Source organism: Centroberyx gerrardi, chromosome 2 (genome assembly GCF_048128805.1).
Source record: "Centroberyx gerrardi isolate f3 chromosome 2, fCenGer3.hap1.cur.20231027, whole genome shotgun sequence".
Classification (NCBI taxonomy): Eukaryota; Metazoa; Chordata; class Actinopteri; order Beryciformes; family Berycidae; genus Centroberyx; species Centroberyx gerrardi.
In genome coordinates, this window is record NC_135998.1 from 10150575 (window position 1) to 10178096 (window position 27522).

A 27522-nucleotide genomic window follows, 5' to 3' on the forward strand; every position below is an offset into this window, starting at 1 on the left:
TAACAATAATCTTCATTGAACATTTCCAATATCATAATGTAGAAAGAATGGATACATAAAGCTTTCAGTTGCTCCTATGCATATACAAGAACACACATGCTTCCATCATCTTCACTGGTAGATAAAATTTGTCAGAGAAGTTCATATCCTCATCAGTAGTGCTTCCCAATTAGAGAAATAGCATCTAAAAAGTTTAAATATATGTAGATAAAAACACAGGTACTTCTTAATAAAAAATACTTAGGTTGATATCCATTGAAGCTTACAGTACGTATTGTATTGCAATATATGTTGTTTAGAAAGAATGGGTAATATTATGGTATCTAGTCCCTAGTTGGAAATGATATGTCGAGTACAGTACTTGCACCAAAAATGGTTTATCCATAAACAGAACCTAACTAAACTGGCTTTGCTAAAGCAGTACAGCTGATCAGGTAGATATAATCGAAAAGTAGTAACATCAAACATCACAATGCCATCTGTAAGTAAATTTCTGTGACAAAAAACAAGGTTAAATAAGTTTCCTAAGAATATACAGAAGGAAAACATTGTGTGTGCCTGATGGGTTTGTCTATGCATGCTCGGGGACCCTAGAAATATCTACCGCCAGATAGTTCTGGCTTTAAAAGGTGCAAGATCAGTGTTTCAGCCAGTTCTTCAGCAAACGGCACGCCGTCCTCAAAGCTCCACTGGCAAGCAGTGAAATGAAAGCTTCAGCAACAAAGGATCCACGACACAGTGAAGGGAACGAGGAGAAGGCTCTCTCCCTCTCCCTCCCCTCTGCGTCCTCTTCTTGTTCCTCTCTCTCTCTTTCTCTCTCTCTCTCTCTCTCTCTCTCTCTCTCTCCTCGGGGAGCAAATCTCTGTGTCTCCCTCTTACACCACTGTGCTGACAGACGGGTCGGACAAGTTGAGTTGGCCCGTGATGTCAGTGGGTGGGTACTGCTGCAGAAGCGGAGAGAAAGGGGGGAAGGAGGAGGGGACAGACATAACAGAGTGTCATTTCTTGACTAATACCTTGAGCAGCGTGTGGCAACTACTGCTTTTATTTTAACTAGCACTATTATTATTATTTTAAAAAACAATTTAAAAAAGTAGAACACCTGTGCTTCATTTCAGTGGAAATTAAGAAGCAAATGGGTTCTGTAACCCCTCTCAGGCAGACCATAGTTTTGGATGGGTTTTTTTGTTTTTTCATTTCATTTTGGATCGCTGATTTTTGTAAAGCAGGTCGGTTCTGCCTGAGATGGGCTAGCTTGTTCCTACAGTGGAGTAGAGGTAAGGTCCTGAAAGTCTAGACAACAGCAAATTTGAATTAGGCCAGCTAGAGGCATTTTTTCAGCCTTACAACATGACTGGGTGATAATTTCCAGCCATGGATAAAATGGACAGCTCATTAATCCACAGTCATTTGTATGCATGCAGACAGCTTCTCTAATTTTAGCAGCTCAGGGGAAGAAGATGAATTATGACTGAGCTTCACTGCATTGTGGGCTGGTTCAAAGTGCTGTGCTGTTGGACTCTTACATCCAGTCCCTATATCACTATACTTCTTTTAAAGCAGAGTGCAGTGATAATAGGCATCTACAGTGCTGAGAAGGAAAAAAAATCCAGTTTCCATGCAGGTGCTTAGTTACTATGGCAACAGTGATTTTGCTATTATCTAAGCCAAAGTCTTTTGACTGTGTAGTCTGCTTTGGGTATGATAGCAGTAAGCCATATTTTTACAATGCTGAGGTTGCTTTTTGTAGTCATGGGCAACAGTATAGAAATCCAATGAAACAATCAATCCTTACCCATTGTAAATATGGCTATATACAGATCTTGCAATATGCTATTTTTTTTCGGTTAATTAATTCCCTGCCTCATATTTTTGAACACAGTGTAATCAGGGGGAATCAAACTCTCTGCATTATGTTCATTATCATCCAAGAGATTTCCAACATGCCAATCAGAATCCATTTCTCTTTGCCTGGATTCTCACTCGCAGTGTTACGTTGGAAAAACCTGTTTCGTAATATCCAAAGAAACATCTTTTGTTGTTACATTCAATAGCCTACATCTAAATTGTTACATTAAACATGAATTATTGTAACTTGAGTAAACACTTCTAATAATAGGGGGATTCAAAAAGGGGTCAATCATGTCTCAGTGTACCCATCTGATATCTATGTTATTTCTGTTAATATTTCAAATGAGCAAGATCTTAAGATTTAAGTGCCTCTCATTTTAAGCTGATATAGCCAATGCATTCAAGCATATGAACTTCATAAGCTGTTATGATGCAACTAACATGCTTACTGATAGAGCAACATCCAGACTTAAAATTCAATATTATTCCTAAGTAAACAGTCAGAGTGGATGCCCCTCATCCCCTTGATCCGAGAGTTGCATCATCATCATATGGCTTACAGCCCACATTTGGGTCTCCTCATATCTTGTACCTTGAGGGCCTGCTATGAGTGTTGCCACTAACAGCACACCCTGCTGGGGTCAAGTGGACCAGCAAAAGAGAGACACTTCACTGTCATCACCACAACCACAGTTACTGGTTATAAGGCTTAATTATCCAGTACAACTATTATGATACTGCTTAATATATGGCATCTACAACTACAAAGATTACTTCTACTTCTACTACTACTGTACTACATCTATGACAGTTACAGTAATTGACATGCTTGTAGAGGGAGAGAGGAGCAGTGTGGCATGTGGGTGAGGGACACTGACACTCAAGTCCATTGATATCCATTAATATAAAATAAGAACATTTATATAAAATCAAAATAATGGTCAAAGACTGGGGATGGTAAATCTTTCAATTAGAGCATCTTTTTTGGTTACGCTAAGTCCTATGTTGTTTTTCCACTTCAGCCATGTTTTTCCACTGAGGACCTTAAGACTAGGGCTCCCGAACCAGCATCCAAACCCTCATACAGACATATTAACAATGGTGATCCCACTCTTCTTCGCTTCAAACTTGACCAATTCTATTGAGAAACCTCCAGGGGAGAGCAAAGGTGCTTCGGTTCAATGCAGAAACATCCATATAAAAGACAGTTAACACAAGAGAAAGAGAAAAAAGACAGGAGATCAAATAAAAACACACAAATCGTATTGTGACCCATTAGCTTAGCTTGCAAAAGAAAGGCTACATCTCCCCTGAGAAACATGTTCAAAACATAATATTAGTGCAAAAACCCTTCGGTATCTTCTGTGAAGGTCTGTGCTAGCTCCAGAGATTATAGCTGGTTTTTTAGAGAGGCCCATGTCAGATTTGGTCACCGGCCAGCTATGTCTGGCTGAGCAGCTGGGCGCAAATGAGTACGGGTCACTGGTTTGTCAGAGCACTCCATGCCTGTGGAGTGCAGTCCCCCAACAGCAAAGAGTAGGGCTTTTCAACTGGACTGTGAAGGAATGGAGGAAACCTCACACTCTTATTGTGCTGCAACAAACAAGTCATGCGAAGACACAGAGTTGTAAATGGTGGATAAGAATCTTCGTTTTTTCCTAAATAGATCATATTTGAATTTTTGCCTGGCAACACAGTGAGAGTATGAGGCTTCAAAGACTCTATAGCCCAACAATGGCAGTAATAACAAAACAAAAGAAGACTGTCTTCACCACCTGAAAACAGACCCTTAAAGAGGCATGCACAGTTCAGACACAAGGACATTGGAAAAATAAATCCTTTTGTAGTGGACGACAATAATTATGACAAATAAAATATGACAAAGCAAAAAGTAAATAGATTAATAGAAATCCATGAGTATAAACCTGAAATAGACATGTTGATAAGAATACAGATGTTAGTTTGTTCCCAGGAGGACCGGCCATCATGACTACCTTGGAAATGGATTTGGAAATGACAAAACACCGGCGCATGCTTTCAAACCAAAAGCAAACCAACCAACAGCTGAAATCGAAACAGAGGAAGTGCAGGATTTGAGCAAAGAAAAGATGGATATAAAGGATCAAGCAATCAAAACGACGGGACACAAACACAAATATACACAAACACACGTCATGTACACACACCACAACATCACTAAAGGACACAATCGCCAGAATCCACGTCCAAACCAGAGGCAGGGAGGAAGAGCAGCCCAAAACAAACACCACTGGCAGACTGCTTACTGTGTGGCCCCCCTCCTCCAGCAGCAAGCCCCTAATCCCATCAAACCCAAAGCTGGCCCTGGCTCCACTCTCCCCACTTGAGAGCCCAGCTCCTGGCCTGGCCTGACCTGAGTTCCTGCACTGATGCCCACTGGCCTGTAGGGGACAGTCACCTACAGATGCTGAATGGATGGCTGATCGATGGTGAACTGACAGACACGTGGCAGAGGCCGCTGAGCCATGTGGAATGGGTGAGTGGAATATGGGAGTCTCTCGCGGTCAGATATGGGGATGTGGGCAGAGAGGACAGAAGAAGAAGAAGAAGAGAAGGAGGGGGGCGAAAGGTGAGGAAGAGGAGACAGAGGAAAAGAGGAAGAGAGAGGGAAGAATAAACAAGGGAAGATGTAGCTTCTTCGTCTCCTTACCGTGTCTTTGGAGGACCTACGTCTCTTGATGCTGGAGGCCAGGGTGGTACTGATGGACCTAAAAGAGGCTTTCTTTTTGGGGTCGGGCTCTGCTCTACCACTTTTCCTATCCTAAAATAAATATATGTAGAAGCATTATTCATGTTCTTGGGCTGGGGGTGATACCTTGGTTTCAGTCTCACCCATTCTCTCTTCCCACCACAATAACCACCACCACCCGCCAACCCAATAAATTACCTTCTTTTTTAATTTTTTTCTAAGGCTGTAAATAGAGGGAGGGTCCGTGAAAGAGAGACTACATCTTTTGGAAATGTAAAATGCTCAAAGAGGGAGAAAGAAAGGGATAAAGCCTGTTAGATGTGGAAGTGGAAATAGTCTGTATACAGTCTGACATGAGGGTTTCACTTATGGCATTTAGCTACATTTGTTTTTGCAACGTTATCACACTGGGACTGTACAAGATGGCGTAGTAGTGCTCTAGTAGTGCACTGACACATCCAAACACTCGGCCCCCAGAAATGCATTGGAATGGTTTGAGTGATGACTAGTAAGGATGTCATTGGGTGATACCTACACTGGACTACTTTAACCATCCACAATATCCCGCCTGCGCACTCGCTCTTGCCTGCACACACACTATACAGCTCCAACCCCCCTTACCCCAACACACACAACCGGTCTCAAAGAAGAAAAAGCATCAACGGAACAGTATGCCCAAAAGTGACATTAATTACTAGAATCCACTACTGTGTACTCGGTTCCAAGCCGGGTCAAAGCTCTGGAAAAAATGTTTCAAATGCATTCCTGTCAAAAACAATTTTTAACCGTATCCTTACAAGATGGCGAGTCAATTTGGTGCCCTCCCTCCCTCATACCATCAGAGTGCCCCACAGCTACTCTCAGTCCTGTGTCTATAGCAGAGCACAATAACTGGGTGTTTGTGTGCAAAAAGCTCATATTAAGGTATTCTTACATCCTGAGTCTCTAGAGAGGAAGAGGGCTGCATAGGGGGAGAAAAGAAAAGTAAAATAAATATCCATCCTCTTGCTGTTAGATCGTTATACTTTAAAGATCCTTAAGCAAAAGCCGAGGGAACCAAGGAAGGGCGAATATAAAAACTAGCAAAGCAAACATCCACATCCAAAGCCAGGCAGTTATAAAAAGTAGAGAAGCTTTCAGAGGCAGGAGAGCCACTAAAATGCATATCAAGGAGGTAAAACAACAACAACAAATAATTATGTCATTAATTAAAGCCCATTTAATGTCATTATACCTGATCATTGGTATAATGGAAATTCACCCCACACACTAGGGAATGGGATGGAGTATGCGATGGAGCGCATAAGAAGAACAGTTTGTAAAGGGTTAGGGTTAGCCTAGTTGCAGGACAGCTGTTTTTATGTTGAGGTGGAAAACAGGAGAGATGGAGGATTTTCGCATGGGAGGAAGGAGGCAAATAAAATGCTATTTATAAATATGAAAGCATTGTAAAATAGGTGTGAATAAGGTGTAACTGGAAGATGAGCGAGATTGTTGCAGGGAGGGAGGCCCTTGGGGCGGGGCAGTGTGGTGTGAATTTCAACATGCCAAAAGGGAATGGATGGAGGAGGAATAAAGGAGATTTGAAAACATAGAATAAGTAAACACAAAACAAATAGCATGACAAATCAATCCCGGCCAGCACTGGCCCCGCAGTACATCCTCTTTCATCAGGTCACATGACTAGGCTCTTTCAGGGTGCATTTGAACCACCCATCACCCCGCCAACCACCCCCATTCTCTCAGCCTCTTGATGACACGGTATCAGGAGGTGAGCAACTATTAGCTGGCGTGGAGGATGGATGAAGGCTGGCAGAGGAGTGATGGGCATGACATCACTCCTTTTTAGTGCGGGAATAAATAAATAAATAAAATGCTTTTCCTGTTGGAAGATGACATCTCATGTTAGTAAATGGTCAAAGTCAGCCTGTGTAACAAGTACCCCTGCTATAAGTGTCTGAAAAATCAGGAAAAATCAATGCCCAAGTGACTTCAGTTCTCAGTTATTTAAATCTTTCCCCCATTTCTTACATGTCTAGAGTGCTAGAGTGAAATCTGGCCGCTCTGAGTCCTGATGAGGTGCTGCGTTAGCACAGTCCCGGCCATGCAGGGCATGCTGGACCATCAGATGAAGCGTGGCGTGGGACACGCACAGTACGCAGCAGCTGCCTGTTTCTCATTGGAAACAGAGGCAAGCCACCGCAGTGCGTCATCATCGTACACCATCGTCATCACGCAGTAGGCTTTCTGACACCTTGCTTTCATCCCAAACTAACACCATTTTCACTCAGGTTCAGGCAGTGCACTTCTGAGTAACATCTGTTTCAACAGGGAAAGCCAAAAGCCAATATATATATATAGCCTCTCAGTGATGTAGTGGTAAACGAAATGTTGGGTAAACTGTCAGCTCCAGTCAGTGATCACACTAAGAAAAACCTATAACATACACCTCTATATATAATGATAAATCTTTACGATGTAAATTTATAGAATACATTATAGTAAGTATAGCATCAGACTGAATTACATGAAAGCTACATGAAAAAAGGGTCTTTTCAAGTAACTTGTATATATAATTGCATATAGACATAATTTATATGTATATGTTATTTTCTGGAAAAGGCAGAATTTTCACCCAACTTTGGCTATACAGTAAATCAGTTGGATATGCTACTTGGTATTTAATGTAAATTATGAATTTAGATCATAAAGATTTGAATCCGTTTAAAACGGTGGGCAAACACTATTCCACAAATAAAAATATGTGCAAACTGAGGTTAAGTGGGTTTACCCTCCACTACATCCTTTAGGCATGCCATGCTCATGATGCATGCAGCTCTACTTCTTGGTAAAGCATTGTGAAAGCAAGGGGTGGTGGTATGATTAGTTAATGATCTTCTGTTTTAAGGTCTTATGAGCATTAACAGCATCTAGAGATAATGGCAGAGTATGAGGGATATACTACATGAACAGATTTAGGTTACTCAGAAGTGCACATTCTCTGGAGTTATTTCCCTGTGTTGAAAGGTGTATGGGTGCACAGTTACTGCATAGCACTTTGCATAATACACTACCCTGATGCAGTATAAACACATAATTACATATAAACACACGAACAAGCAGTCAAAATGATGCCAACAATGGGACTCCAGGTTTGAATGCTTGCTGTACTAAGGAAGGAGGAGGCCACATAAACTGTGATCGTAAATTTTCCATTATGATTATTTTGTGTCCTACATAGCCATATTGTCATTCTTAATCTGTGGCTGTTAGATCACAGTGAATAATCAAATAAATACACTCAAGAGTATGAATAACGTCCTGAATAATGTCCACACAGTACATAACACATCAGCTCGATTTGGTGGGCTCCTTGGATTCTGTGGTCCTTGCATGAGACCCCATTACAGCGGTTATAATAATCCGAGTGAAGATTGCGAATGTCCATATTTTAGCTCTAGGGCCCACAGTGAGGGTTCATGTGCAAGATGCGTATGCATGAACCATCTTTGCTCAGCGGTGCTGAAACCTCAACATGATCAACGGTGACATGGATCTAAAAAACACTGGCAAGCAAGTTATGTGGGCAGTTTGTGTGTCCCTCTCCTTTCTCAGTGAGGCTCCCCCCTGCATGCATTTGCCTGCTGTATGTGCCTAAAGAATGTACATCCATATGAGGACACTCACAACAGTTACATACAGTAGTAAGGTCGATGGCAGACACTCTCAGAAGGACATCGATTTGCTGACAGTCACCTGAGACTGTGGTCTTATACTGTACCTTCCTGCAGCCCTGCTGTCTCTATTCAGCAGGGCCAACCACTGGCCTTTTGTCAAGGCTTATAAAGAGCCAGCATGCAGCGGACAGGCTGCCAGGGCCACATCACAGACTCACAGTGTTAATGGCCGTCACATGTGGGACCCCCCTGCATCCCCAAATTCTGTGCCCAAGCTGTAGGGGCTAGTAGTACAGTGGGGAGTGGTGAAACAAGAAAGACTAAAGGAGAGGGGGTGTGGAGAGGGTGGAGGGATGCTCCAATGCTTCACAGCCACGTTGGAAGGCATTGGAGCACAGGGCAAATCATGTTCTTCAGCGACTGAACTTGGGGCCTCATTGCTCAGCTGTAGCCTGAATTGTGTATCTGCTTAAGCAGCCACAGTATTGCATGAAGCCCCTGGCACGCAAGATATCTTTGACTCTGTTGTTTAGCGTCTGCCTTATGGACACTGCGGAGGATAAATAAAAGCATGGAAAGAGAGATACTACTGTCCAGTGTAGCGTGGTGCTTTACAGCAATGTTGACATTAATGTGAGGGGTCACTGCAGTGTCATTCTGCCAGGGCATTGATTTTAATCGTTATGCTCTATTTGTATTGTTAGTCCCTGGCTACTGTTAGTATGGCTGCTAGAGTGAAGTGAATCAATGACGCTATAAGTGCATTGAAAGTTAATGTTAGTATCATGTTTGAAGCAGTATATTTATAGCAGTACAGCTGTTCTGTTCTTTTTGTTGGCTTTCCGTGTCCACATCATCTGACCTTACGAAGCATAATAAGCGCCAGTGCAGCAGCATAGAACTACTAGTTCATGCCATGGATGTGGAATGTGAAGTTTTAATTCAGATGTCCGTCATGTTAGGGTCACTGGGCTGATTATCTAATTCTTACTCTAACAGCGAGAGGTGACGTGGGGGTGAAGATGGCTCTGCTAATTTGTTACATACTAATGAGGGGGTCCCAGCCACCGCTTGACTTCCAGAGGCCTCCTTATTCTCCTGCAGGCACACACAAGAGACATGGGTGCGGTTGGCCTGAGGGAACTGTTAGGACCTACAGGGTGGCCACTGAGAATGCCTTGCGTGAAGGCATCAGAGATCACGGTTTCTCGCACAGTGATCTGATAGCCTGACCACCACTGAGATGTAAAATGAAAAACCCGTAGCGGGGCAGAGAGGCTGAGAGACGGAAATCCACCCCCATGAGAGGGGGCTTTGCTGGGCCTCTCGCATCCCATCTCTGCCCTTCCACCCTGGGTGTGAATGGGCAGATGGGATCATCCATACCTGCAGGTTCTTCCTCCAAACATTGACGGCCGCAAAGGCCAGCTGCATCTGCTTCCTGCGGGCGTCTTTATGGCGCTTATAGGCGATTTCGATAAAGATGAGGAAGATCCCTGCTGCAATGCCTCCAGCCACCAGCATGAAGACTCCTGTTGGGAAGGGACAGACGGACACAAACGGAACAGGGGCAGAACATGAGCCGCTGGTCTACAACTCTGCCGCTCCCGCTGAACATGAATGCATGGTTTGCCCGTCATGGTCAGCGGTCGCCCCTCCTTTTTCAACCAGCTCCTACTCACGACGCCGGCTGTAAACCACACAATATGAATATTAATAGTAGACCACAACCTCACAAACCCACGGCACATGATACTGTACAGCACACTTCCACAGAGCACCCACGCCAACACTAAAACAATAAAAGGTATTGGACAAAAAAGGGCTACAGTACCTTACCACTGCAGTTTTTGTCCAATCACTTTTAACGGTTTCTCTATACCATAGGGACCATACCTGCCATGTTTTCAAAGGTGAGTGTGGCTGGGGCATTGCTCCTTGAGTCACACTCCTGGTATCTCACCCAGGTTTTATCTAGGTCCTCCATGAAGCCATTCTCATGAGAACTGCAGGGGGTTGGGGGTAGTGGGAGGAGAGGTGACAAAGTTAATACACCACCAAGATGAAATACTTGAGCCGCTTACTCCCAGATTGCAACATAAATGAAACAGACACACAGACAGCTGGACAAGTATATTGACAGACAGACACAAACACAAACTTGACGGAGACAAACAGACAGAGGGCAGGAGAGGGGAGATACAGAGAGAGAAGATGGCAACATAAGGCGATGTATTGGATGGCTGTAACTGGTCAAACTTTGACCATAAAATCATAAAGATAAGAAACAAAAAGTCATACGAGTAATGCAGCTTCGGCTGGGACAGACCTGAGAATGGCCAGGGACACATTCTGTTTCCAGGGGCTGTCCTTGCGCATGCCTATGCCAAAGCCCGAACGGAAAAACAGCTCTCCCGTGGTCACCAGGTCGCACTTCTGCGAGGCTTCAAACTCCAGCACCGCAGAGTCCCAGATGAAAGCATGCAGCTTGCTGTGGGGGAGGGGGCAGGGAGGAGGAGGAGGGGGAAGGAGGAGGAGGGGAAGGAGGGGGTTACGGTGCAACAGTACAATGATTTACATACACATTTACGGCTCCCACCCCCCTCTCGCACACAAGAGCGTGTGTGTCAGTCAGCGTTTACCAGCAATCTCTACCGCAGCTTATGGCCCAAATGAAATCCAATGCCGGACGGATGAGGGCGCGTCCCCCATTGGATTCCCCCCATCTCAAAGATGTTCGTCTGGGTACAACCTGAAAAAGGGTGCTCCTCGGCTCAATGTTAGCTCAACCTCACACTGGTGCCAGTGCTGTTGACACGTCCAGACCTGCTCCTGTCCCTTGACCTCTTTCTTGGCTGGGCGATGGGCCTGGACCAGGAGGAATGTGGCAGTAAGACCCGCTGCTTCCAGCTGGTCCAGAGGTCCATGTCCCCCCCTGAGCTGACTAGACTCGCCCTACTCCATCTGCCTGCCTGACAGGCTGAGCAGCCGGCCGACGCACGCCCTGGCCGGCCCGGCCTGGCCGAGACTCACTTGTCACGCACGGCCTGGATGGCCTCGGCGGCACTCTCATAGTTGTGCTTCTCCATGTGGCGGTACATGGTGCTAAGCTCCACCTGCCGCCGGAAGTAGATGTCCACAGAACTCTGCTTCACTGTGGCGTAGATGAACTTGTCCGATGGATTCCTCAGCTGCACAAAGAGACAAGGACATGGCATTACAGTCTCTCCAAGTATTGTCATCCACTGCCCCCGAAACACAGTACTGCACTGATTACTAATACCATCCTTTGATCGTAAATATAATACACATGTAATCCATTGAATAAGTGTATATTATTCCATCCCAAAATTAAATAATAAATCCATTGTGCAGTAACATTGTCAGTACATCCTCTACACACCCTTGGGTCATTGATGCCGGTGATGCGCTCCTCAGGCCGGTCCAGCACCAGGAAGGCAGCCAGGTTGGCAGTATACGATGCCACAATGATCATGGCAAAGCCGGCCCACACCATGCCCAGGATTCTCGCTGAGAAGCTGCGCGGCGCACCTGTATGATGGGCACAGATAAGCATGAATTGAACTTTTGAACATTTTACATACAGCTTGTCAATTTTCAAATAAAAATATGGTTTAAGAAGAATGAAACAGGCAAATACAACAGGCATAAAACCGCCATAAAGCTGAAACATACTAAATGAAAGCCTGTCTTTAAAAATGTGTGTATTCAAAAGATAATTCAAAAGTGATTCAAGAGCACACATTACAATGAAATACTCCATGGTGAGGCACCAACTGGATTGGATCTGACACAAACTTCTTTTGAAGTTGGTCCTTGTCATTATAATGAATCTACAGCTGCTAAACCAGTAACACTGAAACATCATGAAGTGGATTTGTGTGATTATATTCTAATAGCACTGTCATTTCTTGTTGTTATATAAATGATAATTGGAATATTTCTTAAAAGCATTTTGTACATAACCACAAAGCAATTACTAATTTACTGCATCGCTGCTGATTTGTCAATAGAATACGGTTTCTGATTGGTAATTAACTGGACAACATTTTTACCTTCTCCTATCCCAGAGTTCAGCAACACTCCCCAGGAGAACCACATAGCAGACGATAAGGTGAGGGCATCTTCTTCTTCTTCTTCACTGTTTACTTTAAACCTTCCAAATGGGCTAGAGGAGAGAAATTGGGGAAGGTGGCAGGAGACAAAGTGAGAAATCACAGAGAACGTAGAGGAGAAAACCCTGGCAACCCCAGGCAGGAAAGGGAGTCGACATGAGCAAGCAAAGCAAGAGGGAGACAAACCCCACAGAAAGAAAATAGACAAAGACTGTGGCACAGGGACAGAGCAGTGGGATGGTTGGAGCCAATCTTCACCTCTGTCTGCCTTGTTGTCCACACTGAGGGAAGATCTGCAGCGGTCAGGAGTGTACATACACACAACCTACATACACACATATACACTTGCGCATATATGTTCTCACTCACTCATTCAGTCATGAATACACATAAACGTACAAACAGGCACACACACACTCATGGGTCCCCTTGTACCTGAACCGGTCTAGTAGGTAAAGCATCACCGCCACCACATGCACCGACAGACCCACCAACAGCCACAGCGTGCTTTGGAACGGCTGCATGAATGAGTCCAGTGTACTGCGAGGGATTTCCTGAAAACACACATCACAGATGGTTATTCACCGATAACTAGCCACCTCCGATTACCTTACACTTGCTTGTTATTAGAGATACACATGTTGAAGCAGAGCTAAGCAAGAAAAAACCCGGGAAAAACAGGAAAAAACTATGCTAGCTGGGTATAAACTCATCTTCCGCTCATAGATTCCCATTGAAATTACTATTTTTTGGTCACTCATGAACCACATTTATGCATCCTTGTGATTTTGTTAGCCTGTCATGATGTTAGCCATGTCAACTTTAACATATGTGACAGTCTCTGCTGTCAACAGACTGTAAAATGTTAAGGGTAAATACTCCTGTGATGCAGCTAACAAAAGAGTGACTGCAAGTTAGCTGCCTCCCATACCCAGAGGATTCCCAGATAAGAACAAATGCAGAAGTAAATTCCCAGCGGACGTTTGAGTTCATATCGGCCAGAAGGTGGACACATACCTTTTTAACAAGGATGGTTAAGCCTTGGTACTTAAACGGTTTGGAGAACTCGATGTACTGGGCTCGTTCGTTGTTTATAGTCAGCGGGGCTACGATCATGTCAGCCAGGCCCCCCAGGAGCTCTCCCATCATGCCATTCCACTCTTTCTTGTTGCTGTTATTCACCTGGAGCCCCAAAAGGAGTGGGTTAACATAAGAATCAGCAATCATCCTGCTCTTGTCTAGACCACAGAATAGTGCCAGGCTTCATGGATTTGGGTTAAGCCTAGTGAGGATGTCTATTGACAAAAGAGTTTAGTCTTAGTGCTAGGCTTGCTCCACATCCATGAGACTGGCTTTATCTTCTTTAACATCAAAAGTGAGCTTGCTATTGTCCTATAGTGTATAAAATGTATACACTATATAACTACATTATGTATAAAAAGTGAGGAAAGGTATGCTTATGCTTTGCATGCAAAACAGGCTCAAATGGACTGAATGGTCTTTTCTGGCCCGAGCTGTAAATGGCTCCACAGAGAAGATCTATTCAGCCCATGCTGGTTGTTCAGCCGATTCTCTCCCCAGCGGCTTTGACACGTTGTCCACCTTGTACCTTCAGAGTGGAACGAACGTTGCACCAGGGTGAGGTTGCCCTTGAGCGCTGACCGTGGCCCATGACTTTTCCTGATCTTATCCATTAGTGGGGAAATTCAAAAACTGACACTAGATCAGCGACTATGGGCAAATTCACCCTCCTCCACGAGGTTTTGCCAGAGGGGTGGGACCTTTGGCACCCGTGGATCTCTGCTCTACGACTGCTTATTGCGCCAGCTTTGGATAGTTAGTGAGATTAGTGAGATTAGATGAAAACAATGAAACATTCTGTGAGTTATTAATGACTTAATAATAAATAGTACAGTTAATATCCAAGTGGCATAGAGATTTATGAATGTGAGATATTGCTCACATTCTGTGCTTCATGCATAAATATAGATTCGTGCATAAATATGACAAATACAGCTGATTCCTTGTAGGTGTAAAACTAACCCGCTCCTGTGTTCCAAATTTCCCATCAGCCACCAGATGCACCTCATAGGTAAAGTTCATGGTCATAGCCAACTTGATGAGAAGATCAATACAGAATCCATAACAACATTGAGGTACAATTGGGCGTCCTATAACAAAACCAGCAAAGTTTGCAAGTTACAATCACTCAGGAGGAAATGCGTCAAATTAATTTTAAAAAATCCAAAGTAGCAAACACATACTTTTCACAGCCAGGCGGCGTACATACACTGAACAAAATGCTACACACAGCGCACTGCAGACGTCACACACACTCTCACTGTATATGCCGAAAACACACAGGCAGATGCCCACACTCCCTCACACACACACACACACACACATAATCACGCCTACAAAAACCACGCATGACCCGATATGCCAACAATCACACACACAGAATGGCACACTCAGCTACATGCATACATATATAGATACCTACTGCATATATATGTATGCATCTCCAGTGGGTATTTGGCGGGTGCAGTAAAAGCACAGTGATATCATAAACGTCCCTGTTGTGTTACCTGGGATGGTCTCATTGGGCCCAGTGCAGATAACCTTTTTAATTAAGACTCCATTTAATGTCATTTCCTCCTTGCAGGTTCCATCCTGCATTGTGGGTTTCACATACACAAATGGCTCCTGGTGTATGGTCACTATCTACAACAGACGGGAGAGAAAACTGTTTATCACATAGCAGGAACTGAATGCATTTTGAACCCGGGGACACCTCAGAATGGATCCAAAACGACCGGCGAGGAACATACTCCTTGGAAGGACCCAGCAGATATAGTATACACATACCCATGCCCAAACACACAAAAACACACACAGATGAGTGTAAAAAAAACACTGACAAGGAGACAAAATGATAGATTCTGTGCAGGCCTATGAAAAATGAAAGATTCAAGTCATAGCTTTACTATGCACGTAATAAATATGTGGCTGGTTGCATTAAACATCGATTAAGTAGAGTCCTTCCCTAAAAAAAACATAAATCTCCACTGAAAAAGAAATCTTAGTGAACATGGCTACATCTTAGAACATGGCTGTATCTGTCGAAGTCCATGTCTGTGTCATATAGGGTATAAGTGAAGGTCCGTACCTTTAATCGAGTGGACATCTGGAAGCCCCGCGGTTTCTCCGTCTCTCCTCCAGGCCAGATGATCTTCCGCTGATTGTTCATTACCACCTACAGGGATTCGACACACATATTAGGTGAGTGCTGACAGAAGGTGTGCTGCTGATGAGGCTCCAGCACAGTGGGTGCACAACACTAACGAGTCAGCTTGTTTATATAACCGTAGCTCAGCGCTTTATTTATTTGTTTTATTAACCTCTGACTTATATATGGAGATTCTAGGGATTTAGGAATATTACGTCCTGCCGCCTGGGCGCTGTGCCGCTGATCCTTGCAGTCCTTGCTATTAGTCGTTTATAATGCTGCCAATATGAATTTAAGCTTATTCTGCTGTTAACTTTTAAGTCCACAGTTGTGTCAAATAGCCATGATACATGGGCACCATTTTTAGACTATTTAAATGAGCAATGTTGTCAATACTTGTGACCAACTTTATTTTTCCATCATACTTTTATTCCTCATAGACCAAAAGAATCCACGTTTATTTTGTCCTGATTATCCTCAATGTTGCTGCAACCAATCCAGGTTTTCAGTACTGCTTCAAAATATGATTATTATGATTATGATTATGATTATTAAAAACTTTATTTGTAAAGCACCTCATATATGGTTTGCAGCTCAAAGTGCTGGACATAAAATGGAACATTAAAACAAGTTAAATCAACAACAAATAAACAACAATTTAAAACAAGGAAACAGCAAAAGAGATAAAAACAATGTCAAGTAATAATAAATAAGTAAAATAGTAATACAATAATAAAAATAGAATTAAGATAAAATAATCATAAGAAAATGAACCTAAAAATAAGAATAATATTTAAAAAATCTATTGGAATTCCATCTTAAAGAAAGTGTTTTTAGTTCTTTCAAAACTATTTATGAAGCCTGATGAATCTGCACTGGGAGAGTATTCCAAATTCTGTGCGCACAGAAACAAACAGCAGCCTCTCCACTTCTCCTTCGCTTAACAGTGGAGATTGCTCAATAAACCGGCGTTTGATGATCTTAAGCAGTGACTCATATTCCTTCAGGCATTCTGATAAATATGCAGGTGCAAAACCATGTAGTGCCTTTTAAAAACAAGTAAAAGAACCTTAAAATTGATTCTAAAGGAGACAAGAAGGCAGTGCAGTAATCCCTTAAAATACCCTTACATTTACATTAATTCACCCCTTAATTCATGCAAGATCCCCTTAAAAATAGTTAAGGGAGTTATTAATGAAGGAGACCCCATCAAAACCACCTTAAACACCCCTTAATGTTTGACTGCTTACTTTCTAATGAAAAATTACAGGAACTTTCCATTAATAACTCATTAATAACCCTGTAAACCATGCACAAAAGGCATGAAAAATCCCTTAATTTCTAGTGTCTCCACGAATCAACCCCTGACTAAAATCCCTTAAAAACCCATGATGCTAACCTTACTTTTTTAAAGCCATCTTAGTTTTAATGGATAATTCATGTTTATGTAATGAGAAATTAAGGACATTTCAGAGATAAAATTAAGGGGTTTGGTTTCGTAGTGGCAAGGCAGCCAATAAGATAATGTTTGTTTTTTTTATTCTTCCTGTGTCATAGTGATTATAAGAGATGCTTATATGTGTGTCAGCTGACCTGAGTTCCATTGTATATGCCAACTTGAATGAGCCGACTCTTCTGGTAGTTGAGAATACTGTAGTGGGCGTACTTCCTATCTCCATCGTCGTTGAACTCCACGCGTCCCGTAAGGCCCTCTGGGTACTTGGATGACATCAGCACCCTGTGGCGAGATGAGAGTGTGGTGGGCGATCACATGTGAGCGCGTGAACGTGCGTATGTGTGCTTTTTTAAAAGAGAATGGAAGATAGAAAGAGAGAGTATGTGCCAATCTACATGCGAGCCTACCGTTTAAAGAGGGGCCCTGTTTTCCAGATGTTGGTGTTCCCCACACAGCCTCTTGGGGGTTCCGTGATATTCTCCTTCTCAAAGAGTTCCTGGATGGACTGGGCCACTACAGCCACCGCATCATTGATATGGGCTGACTCATTCTTCCCGTTGATGAGCTGGAGGCCAATCAGACCTGAGGCCCGGCCAACAACAAACAACAAAAGATAATCACTGGCCTGAGCGCTCATCAGCCTCTCCGGATCCTTTTGCAATGCACAAAGTAAAAACTTATAGGGCCTCCGGATAAGACATCCTGAACAAAGGTCAAACATCAGCTGCATGATCCATCTTTGTTGCCTGTTGCCTCACGGGATGAAGCTAATCTCTCTAAAAAATAACATAAAGATATCCGCATTTTGTCAATTATGAGACGAAGCAGCATAAATAAATGGATCATTTTCCTGATGTTGCCGCTGATGACCTTTTCCCAGCATGAGCAAAGAGTCCCTTGAAGTTGGATTTTTGTTTTTTTCAGCCCTACCAGCTAGGGGATCAGGTTGGGGAACCGGCACAGGCAAAGCATTGTATGTGTGGGACCAAACAAAACACACCATCAGACCTATGCTAGAACCGATTAAGCAGAACACATCGACAATCCAACTTCAGCTAAGTTTTCTGATTGCAACTAGGTCCATCAAGTCTTGCAGACTCCTGGAAGAAGCCACAGTGGTGATCGAAGAGACTGGAACAGGTGCGCGGACACGGGACAGGACAACAAACTCTCTGCAGGGGGAGGGGGGGTTGTTTGTGTTTGAGTGCCTGGGGGAGGGAGACGCTTGACTTTTGTGACCACAAAGTGATAATATTATGTGAGACTTGTGCGGAAATCCAGGGACAGAGAAAAAGGACTGTTGTAGCTTACCATTCTATCTCAGTTACACTTCAATGTGGGGGTTGCAAAACTCCCTTTATAATTCATGAGAACCAAGCTATTAACATGGCAAAATAGCACAATGAAATCAGCTTTGGATAACCCAACGTTGTTTTTACATATAAACATATACAGTATGTGTGTGGGTTAGATCATCTTGTATTTTTGACTGCACTTTAGATAAAGTAAAAATGGTGGGATATAAATGTTTAAACTAAGAACTGAGTGTAGTTACATGACTCATTTAAACCTTTAAACACAGAATGCTTAAACGTTTAAATGCTTAACATACAACAAGCAATTATACAGTTAATCATGTGATGCATCCATCGTATCAGTTAATCTCTCTCTAATCCTGTATGTATTATGACTGGCCCTCTGAGTAAAGCCAGGGTTAACTCATTTATTTCCACTGATCTTTGATGAATAAACGTACCGTCTGGTGCCTCACTTAGGGCTTTACCCGACATCTCCCGCTCGCCCACCAGCCACACGTAGCCTGAGCCTGTCATGTTGAGGAAGCGGGCAGCCTTGTACACTGCGGCAGCGTCCTCCTCACTAGAATTTGTCATATTGAAAGAAGGTTATTTGTCAAGAATGTCAGTGTATGCCGAACAATGCCAGAATTACAAGTGTAAGGAGTAAAAGTTATGATAATCTGGATTTTTTGGAGTGGTAGAGTAACTCTCCGTTGTTTTGTATTTGCACATGCATGCTGTCCATCTTGTCTTTATTGATGTGTAATGTCTTTATCATTAAGGTGAGAGCTTTTAATGAATTCTGTGAAGTTTCAATCTCACCTGCCCACTCCTATCGTTTGTGCTTGCTTTAACCCATTGCAACTTTATGTAAATTTCTCATTATGTGCAAATAAAACCCCAAAAATGTATCCATCTGATACTGGCTCAATAGGAGCATCAATGGCATTATCAAGCAGGTATGAGGTAAACATAATAATACTTTTTTACATGATCCCTATGGAAATTGGGTAAAAATTCCATGGGATCACTTATTCTTATTTTTATTCCTTGAGCTCATTTCCAAAGCAATGTACTCAATTAGGAACTTACATTCATCATTCAATGTTATCTAAAATGTCAAAGATCCAGTACCTACCTACAATGTTTACTACCATCTACTATTGTTTAGTACTTACCCACTATTGTTTAAAAAGCTCCATAATCTGTTTTCGTTTTTGGCAACCAATCATTTTGTAAGAGTAGGTGTCACATCATTTTCAAATGGTGGACATGTAATTTTGGAACAAGATCCTGAAATTGTTCAGTTTCTCACCTGGCGGAGAGGATGATGACACGGGCCTCCAGCTCTTTAGCCTCCAGCAGCAGGGCAGTTAAGTTAGTCTCCTGGCTGAACTGGAGGACTTTCTCTGCCTGTGATCGGGGCATAAGAAAGGTCAAGCCAGCTACTTATCCCTAACTTAGACACCATGCTGCCTCTTTACCTGCTTTGTTTGAGTTCGGTTGATTTTGTTTGAAAACGGGAGACAGAGAAAAAAAGGAAAGCGATCCAGGGAAATCGGCTGAACTAAAAAAAAAAAAAAAAAAAAAAAAAAAGCTTGAAGGGGAAAAAACTTTTGCATTTGTTGCATGCAAACTGAGGGTTATCAAGGCTCCAAAGAAGGACGTGCATGTTAGGTAGGGGGAAGAAGAAGGTCAATGCAACCAGTAACTAAAAACGGGTGAAGGGGAGTGAGGAGGACTTTTTCCCCCAACAAAAACACTGTTGAAAACTAGGGAAGTGCTACAGAACAGGAGGAAGTAGCATCTGGGAAACGGTTTTGTCCCACACTACCGGTTCTCCACAAAGGAATGGACTTGCAAACTCTTTTGTGTGTGTGTGTGTGTGTTCTGAGAACATGCATTCCTTTATTGAAGGAGAAAATGAAAATGATAAAAGCGGGGCGCTGGTCACTGATTTCTTTTCTTTTTTTTTTTTCTTTTTTTTAAATAACCGAAAATTATAGATTTTTCATAACAAAATCATTCTTCATTGAAATCATAGGGAAATGTCTCAAAGTAAAAAATTAAAGAAAACACGTGCTACCAAGAGAGGGACATTTCTGGGTCGGCTGGTGACTGGTTGGGCTGGTTTCTAGTTGCTACGTTTGGAAAGTTGGTGGGCGGCGTGCATTGACCATGCAAATATACCTTAGGTCCTCGCTTGTTGTCATAGGACAGTTGGTCGAGGTTTTCATAGTTCCTTTTTTTATTCTGATGAGTAATGTGCACAGAGAAAATATGCAGACACAGAAAAATATTATAAACAGTTGAAAATGGAGGGCAGTAAAGCATTCCAACAAATCTCCACTTTTCTGCTTCAAATTGGGATCTTTAACGGTGGGGCTTGCAAAGAACATCAAAGATGACTTTAAACCATTTGCCATCTGAAGGAATCATGTATACCGCTTAAAGATATTATTCACTATCATTCAAAATGGCAAGACACCAATTCTCTTCAAACTTCATTCAGACAGCTCACACTGCTGGCCTTCAGACATCACCATTTTGAATTCCAGTCAGATCCCATGTATTGTGAGAGGAGGCACAGGGGAGTCCTGCCTGAGACAGGGAGCCATTTTGCAGTGAAATACAGCATCTTTCTGCTTCACAGGCTTCCTTGCACGGCTCACACCTCAGTGCACTCCGGGTCTGTTTCCTTCCCCTCACCAAGTCGACGCTGACGCTGCATTAGTTCATTATTCTAGCTGACAAGCAAATTCAAAACAAATCCCATTCACAACTATTCCATTCACATCGGTTGAAAGGATTAGAGGCCTCTTGTGCTCGTATTTAATCTGACGCCGTTGTGGTCTTTGCTGAATCATCTGTAGAAAACGTCTAGGTTGTTTAAATGTTGAGGTCACTGCAAAATCTTTAATCATCATTCCATAGAAAATCTTGCATTTATCCGACTTTGGATAGCATGTAGAATGTCATTCATTTTTCTTGTGTATTGAAAACACTGCAAAAAAAAAGTCAATCTTATCAAGCCATTTACATTTTTATCTATTCTTACCTTGTCATAAAACAAGCAAAAAATTGTCAGTAGGGTTAGATCATTTCACTTTTAAAAAAAACAGCCCAGCTCATTTTATTTAGCAAATGTCCTTGAATCAAGTGACATTATTTTAAGATAAGAAAGATCAGTTGTTTAAGGAATATGTCACATGATAAAATAAAATTCTGTGAAACTGCATTGTGAAAGAAATTAAATATCTCACTCAGCTGTCAGATGTTTTTCACCTGTTTTGAGGAAACTAAGATTTTAAGACAGACTGCTTATAAAAGTATAAGACTTATGGTATAGGTATAAGAAGTATTTTTGCAACACACATTCTTGATTCATAATCATATACTATACTATGAACCGTGAGTAAATGTTACTTAGTTACGCATAAGACTCGAGCTTCCACGTAGAATGCAAATCATTTTTTATCACAAAATGAGAATCTATTTTTATGCGTCTCCGGCACTTGGGGAATTTCTCTTCGTGAGCAACATTCCAGCAGTATTGCGGAAACCTGGCTTTGTTTTGTTTTTTCCCCAAGAGTTCTTCTGAACGCTCTGTTTTTGCATTTCCAGTCAGGCATGAATATTGCATGTTGCGTTGCTCATGTCTGCACTCTGACTAAGTCCATAGTGTCCAGAACCTCTTTGCTGGTATAGTGACAATGATCCCTGTGTGACTGTCGCTGTGCTTTGTGCCCGGCTTCACAAATGATCCTCCGTGAAGCTTAAAGTCTGAGGTATAAATATATTACGTTTATGCAACTGAATCTGATAATTAGCAAGAAATACACCTCAGCCTCTCAGTTAGAGCTTAATGTGACAAAGCTGTGATCTGCCACTCTTATAGTGCCATCGTTCCAAATCAGTTAAAACAGTCAAAATGTACAACTATATTTACAATTTTAGGCATTCAGCTGACACCCAAAGAAATCACAATGAATGAGCAGGTAAAAGGTTTCATTATCTTGCTGAAGGACAGTTTGACGTGATACATGGCTCTTGACACGCATGGGCTGTTTTGTGAATCAGACCTGTGACCTTTTGTTTATGGGACAATCTAACCATTAGAGCGCCATGCAGCCACAACTAACTGTATGAAAATATATGTGTCATTACAGCCTCGTAGCAGAGAGTGTTGTTGCAGCTCCTCATGGCATTCGATGGGATTCAGTGGGGCTCATTATGGGATCCAAACTCAGATTATTCAAACATATAAAGGGCTTCCTGGATTCTCATCCCATTTGAAGGGCTTTCAATTGTTTTATCTAGTGCAGGATGTGAGTCATTACCAGATGACATGACTGTCAGCATCAACCTTTAAATTGCATGAATAAGGTTGCGCAATCCCACACAATCAATTCAAATGCTCCTCCTTCTTAAAAAGCTATCGGTGACATTTAATCGATATTGATGCTGATTAATTCATTAAAACAGCTCTGACTTTCCCTGTCACCGCCTGCTGTGGATTGCCATGGATGTGTGTCATGTTAAATTTTTCATCAGCTTCTGATTTAATTACATCTCTAAATCAGGACTCATTTCACTCTGCCACACAATTACAGCAGAAAGCCCCAGAGAGAGGGACAAACATCACCGAGTAAAAAAAAAAAAAAAAAAAAGCCCTCTCCATATCCCACGGTAATTTCATCATATTAAATGGATGGTAATTGTTTGCTTTTTTTCCCCCTCTTTTCCTAAAGGGCATACACCATCGCAGTCTCAAGTCTGTTTTGGCTCAAGGTAGATCAGCATTTCACTGACCCACATGCACAGCTCAGAGCTAAACTTAAAATGGATGCGTCAATGGCGGTATCTCTGAAGGCAAAAACATCCCCCGAATCTTATGCGCGACCTAGAAGGGTACAAAGAGCACAAGGCCTCTATGTACCATAATGCAGCCAGCCATCCATTACATATTGTGCCTCCAGGAGAGTAAAGGAACACCTGACTACCGCCACGGCCCCCACAAACACATCCCTCCGCACAACAGTCTGTGATGGTTTGCAAAGCCCCAGGTTAAAGTCCACTATTTGGCTCCCAATGTGGATAGACACAGGATAATTTGGACTATGGCGAAAAGCAACGTGAAGATGAGTAAATAAACATACAAACTTTTGTCAGATTAGACCACATTAGACGCTGTCGATGTCTCTAGGAATGTTAGCCAATGTTTACACAATGGTGAGAAAGAGATGTGGCCACACAACAGAAAGGAAAACAGTTACATACATAGAAGACCTTTGAGGTTTAAAAACAGAGGCTACGCACAAGCCTTACACACGCGCGCGCACCACACACACTCTGGGGGTCCCTGGGAGCCGGAGTGTCTCACCTTTGTCTCCCTCTCCTCCAGGAGGGTCTCAAGCCTCTTTTGAGCGGCGCGGCCCTCGTGGTCGTCGCTCACGATCAGGATGATGTGGTTCCAGCGGAACTCGCGCATCATGTCGAACCAAACGTGAGCCTGGTGCGAGTAGGGAGGGACTGTCCGCAGGAAGGACAGATGGATACTCTGAGGAGGAAATGTGGAGTAAGTAAATAGAAATTGTATTGGTTGCCGTTTTGCGGTCGCCGTAAAGATTCATTCATACTGCCTCACGATGTCCCACTGCAAAGGAAACATTACTCAGGTCAGAGTCATTATTAATGATGTCCTTTCAATTTTCAGTTGGAAAGCCATTTAATCACCACTACCCTAATGGACAGTGACGGGATGTTTAATCTACGGAGCTTTTGAAGCCGCCCCCCAGGGAGCTCCTAACTCCCTCACACTCCTTTCACTCTCCTCCTGTTTCTCTCTCTCTCTCTTACTCACTATATTTCCCTCTCCGATCCATCACTCACCTTGTCGGAGTAGATAGACATGCGGGTGGTGAGACCCACCACAGGAATGCGGTAGAAACCTGCAGTGTAGGACACCGGCGTCGGAGTGAGGTGGTCGTTGGACTGGGGAGGGTGACTCACCAGGATAGCATAGACCTGCAGAGGCAAGGACATTAGTCATGTCAACTTTTTGTATATTTGGCGGCCTCAACAGACTGCAACAAAGCAAGAATTAATAACTGTGTAACTCTTACAGGCATAATGAGAGAATGGTAAAATCACTAGTGGGTTACCTGTGTCCCCATCAGTACCCACATAGCCTGTGTGTATTAGTTTTACATTTATACTTACACTTTAAGCATTTAGTTGATGCTGTTATTCAGAATGATTTACAATGAATGCAACAGTTGAATAAGCTGAAATTCCTCCGCAGCCACTAGTAATGCAACTTGACCTTTATTCTTTTAATGCATTTTAATTCTGTATGTATTCCCTCTTCTTATACACTTTTTTGTTTTTTATTGATCTTATTTCACATCTAAAGTCTTGTGTAAAGCACTTTGAATTGCCTTTGTGTATGAAATGTGCAATATAAATAAACTTGCCTTGCCTTGCCTTGAGAAATATGTAAGTAATAGTCCTGTCTGCCAGAATATTTATGTATAATAGGCAAAAAGTCTGTAAAAGGTGAGTGAGGGATAAAGTCATCTATAACAGAGAAATAGAGAGTAAAGGATTTTTTCCCTTATAAAAATTTCCCCACTGTGTGGGCTGGCAAACTGATATTCGTTTGTGCCTAGTTGGTTTACTTTTATCCTTGCATGAGGCAAACCAATGCCGGCCAAGTACTGCAGGGGAAAAAAATGCTTTTCTGTGTGACAAGATGGCATACATTTCTTTCTTGAAGCTCAGCCTTGAGAAAAGCCTCTGAGATCCAAACGGGGAGGAAGAAAGCTGGCATGACTACGCAGATATGGATTGTTCGATATGAGCAGCCCGTATGGTTGGGTCGAAAATGAGGTCTTTCATCCAAGGACTGCTCCCAGGCATCTACTCTTCCATCTGCCATGGACTTTCCTTCTCAGTGACTATCATCACCAAAGAGCCAACCTCATCTAATTAAACCTTCCATGGGTAGATAGACATAGACTGATTAAGTAGGTGTGATTCTTTATGCAGGAATTTAAAAGAAAAGGTGTGTGTAAAGCACTGTGAACCATTGTGGTTGTAATCTCTAGAGCCTGATGGTTGGATTACACGCTAATGTATTGGGTGAGCATGTGACAAGATACAGTATGCTACAGTATTATTCTACAAGCCTCTATCAATTAGAGTCATTACACTAAGCAGAGGGCCAGGGACATGAGAGCAGCACTAAAGCAGACGGAGTGCTGTGTGTGTATTATTTGTGGGCATGTAATTATGTGTGTGTGTGTGTGTGTGTGTGTGTGTGTGAGAGAGAGAGAGAGAGAGAGAGAGAGAGAGAGAGAGAGAGAGCGAGAGAGAGAGAGAGAGAGAGAGAGAGAGAGAGACTTCACGCCTCAACACTCTGCGACATAATGTTGGCGCTTTTTAAAAGCCATGTTGAGCATTACATGAGAGGATGGTCTAGGCATTTCAGTGTGCTTCAGTGTTTTAACAACTCTCAAAGGGCCATACACACTCACACTATGCATAACTTATGAAATATGTTTTGTTTGTTAGATTTGTAGCACATATGGTATGAACCTTCAGGCCATTTGAATTGTAAAAACAAATTCTCTTCTGTACCATGAAAATCTACATATGCAAGTACATTTTTTAATATGAAACCCAATTCTAGCGGACTTCTACAATGTATACATTTTCACAATTTTTCATATTATCATTTCATCATATCATACAGCCACTGATACTGTTGAATGAGTGATCCTCCCCTGGAAGCTAAAATACAGAAGCTGTGTGCACAAACGCTACAGCCGTATAAGAGCTCCGTTTGGCAAAAAATTACCATGTAGCACACACAGTGGAAGTAGAACTACAGCCAAGTCGTTAATTGTGAGTGATGCATCACTCATTTCACTCCTCATTGGTTCCTTTGCAGTTCAGTAGATCTGCAGCTGTGCACTCTGAACTGTACAGTTGCCCTCTCATCCGAGATATGCCCCAAACTAAAGGCTATTTTTGGATGTCTGTGAAACAGACTGGTTTGTGGGATTGTGCGCTTCTAATTTGTAGGTCTCGTGTGTAAACTGGAGGGAGAGTGAAAAGGTGAATGCCAAATTGGACAGCCGGCCTGCCTATCATGATGCATGGACTTGCAAAGTGTTTTCCTCAAGGTTTTTTGTTTGTTTGTTTGTTTTTATATAATTGGGAATGAACCTATATGATACAATGTAAAAGTGACACAGTCCAAAGCTTTATGCAGACTAGACAGCCCAGAGATTTATACTGAACAGACAGTGATTCAGAGTTCAAGATTAATGATCTGGTCATGGCAAATGACGTGGTCACGCAATATCGACATGAAATGCCCTATTACCCACTCCAGCGGCCCTTGAGTCAGACAAGAGGGCAGATTATGGCAGCGGAGGAAAGGTTCACTGAACGACCCAACTTTTAATGGCAAGGCACGGGGATATCTATACAGCCACAAAACACTATAATGTACAGTCTAATAGCAAACGACTTTTACAGTAATATTTCCCCACACACGGTAGACAGGTGTGTATGGAGCATGGAGCCTGTGAATTAGGCTATATGTAATGACTCAATGATTAGAGGCAAGTGTTTGATGTAGCGCCCATGCAGTGGTACTACCTGACTGGAGATGAGGTCCTCGCAGACAGAGAGAGCCATCTGAATGGCGTTGGGTTTATGCGTTACGGAGATGGCGGTCAGCTTGAATTTGTCTCTGCCGTAGATCTGGTTGGCTTGGGTCACGGCATCTTTGAAGACCTGCTCGTATCTCTTCTGGCTCAGGACGGCCCCGATGTTCACGATCTTCGGCTCGCAGCCGGCCCGCGCACAAGAGCACGAGAGGAGCACCGCCAGCAGAAACAGACGCATCGTGTGAACCACCAAACAGTACAGTGCAGCCCGGTCGCTTCTCTCCCTGGTGGCGGGTCGGCTCGACCAGCTTCTGGACAGCACGGCTCACCCAGTTGATGCGACTGCAGCCACAATCCAGGTGGGCGGTGTGGGGGTGGGAGGGAAAAAAAAAAACACTGACGGTGGATTTACGTGCAATGCGGAGGAGGAATGTGCATGATCATATTAGGACATCAACCGCAGCAT

General features: G+C 42.8%; 1 protein-coding gene across 4 annotated transcripts; it reads right to left on the reverse strand.

The window, feature by feature from the left end:
* Positions 1-875: 875 nt before the first annotated feature.
* On the reverse strand, positions 876-27297 carry grin1a (glutamate receptor, ionotropic, N-methyl D-aspartate 1a). Of its 4 annotated transcripts, XM_078287372.1 has the most exons (23): positions 27046-27297; positions 24268-24402; positions 23759-23935; positions 20566-20628; positions 19691-19788; positions 18834-18955; positions 17485-17659; positions 17215-17359; positions 15562-15648; positions 14981-15116; positions 14436-14563; positions 13410-13574; positions 12828-12946; positions 12333-12445; positions 11660-11808; positions 11290-11447; positions 10586-10747; positions 10153-10262; positions 9643-9788; positions 9304-9354; positions 5514-5540; positions 4541-4651; positions 876-944 (listed from the first exon to the last, which is right to left on the reverse strand). In XM_078287372.1, the coding sequence occupies exons 1-23, from the start codon at positions 27292-27294 to the stop codon at positions 876-878; spliced, it is 2895 nt and encodes a 964-aa protein (XP_078143498.1). In that variant the 5' UTR covers positions 27295-27297. The 4 variants fall into 4 exon arrangements, with proteins under 4 accessions (XP_078143498.1, XP_071774864.1, XP_071774865.1 ...); XM_071918763.2 differs by lacking the exons at positions 5514-5540; positions 9304-9354; XM_071918764.2 differs by lacking the exons at positions 4541-4651; positions 5514-5540; positions 9304-9354.
* Positions 27298-27522: the final 225 nt, after the last annotated feature.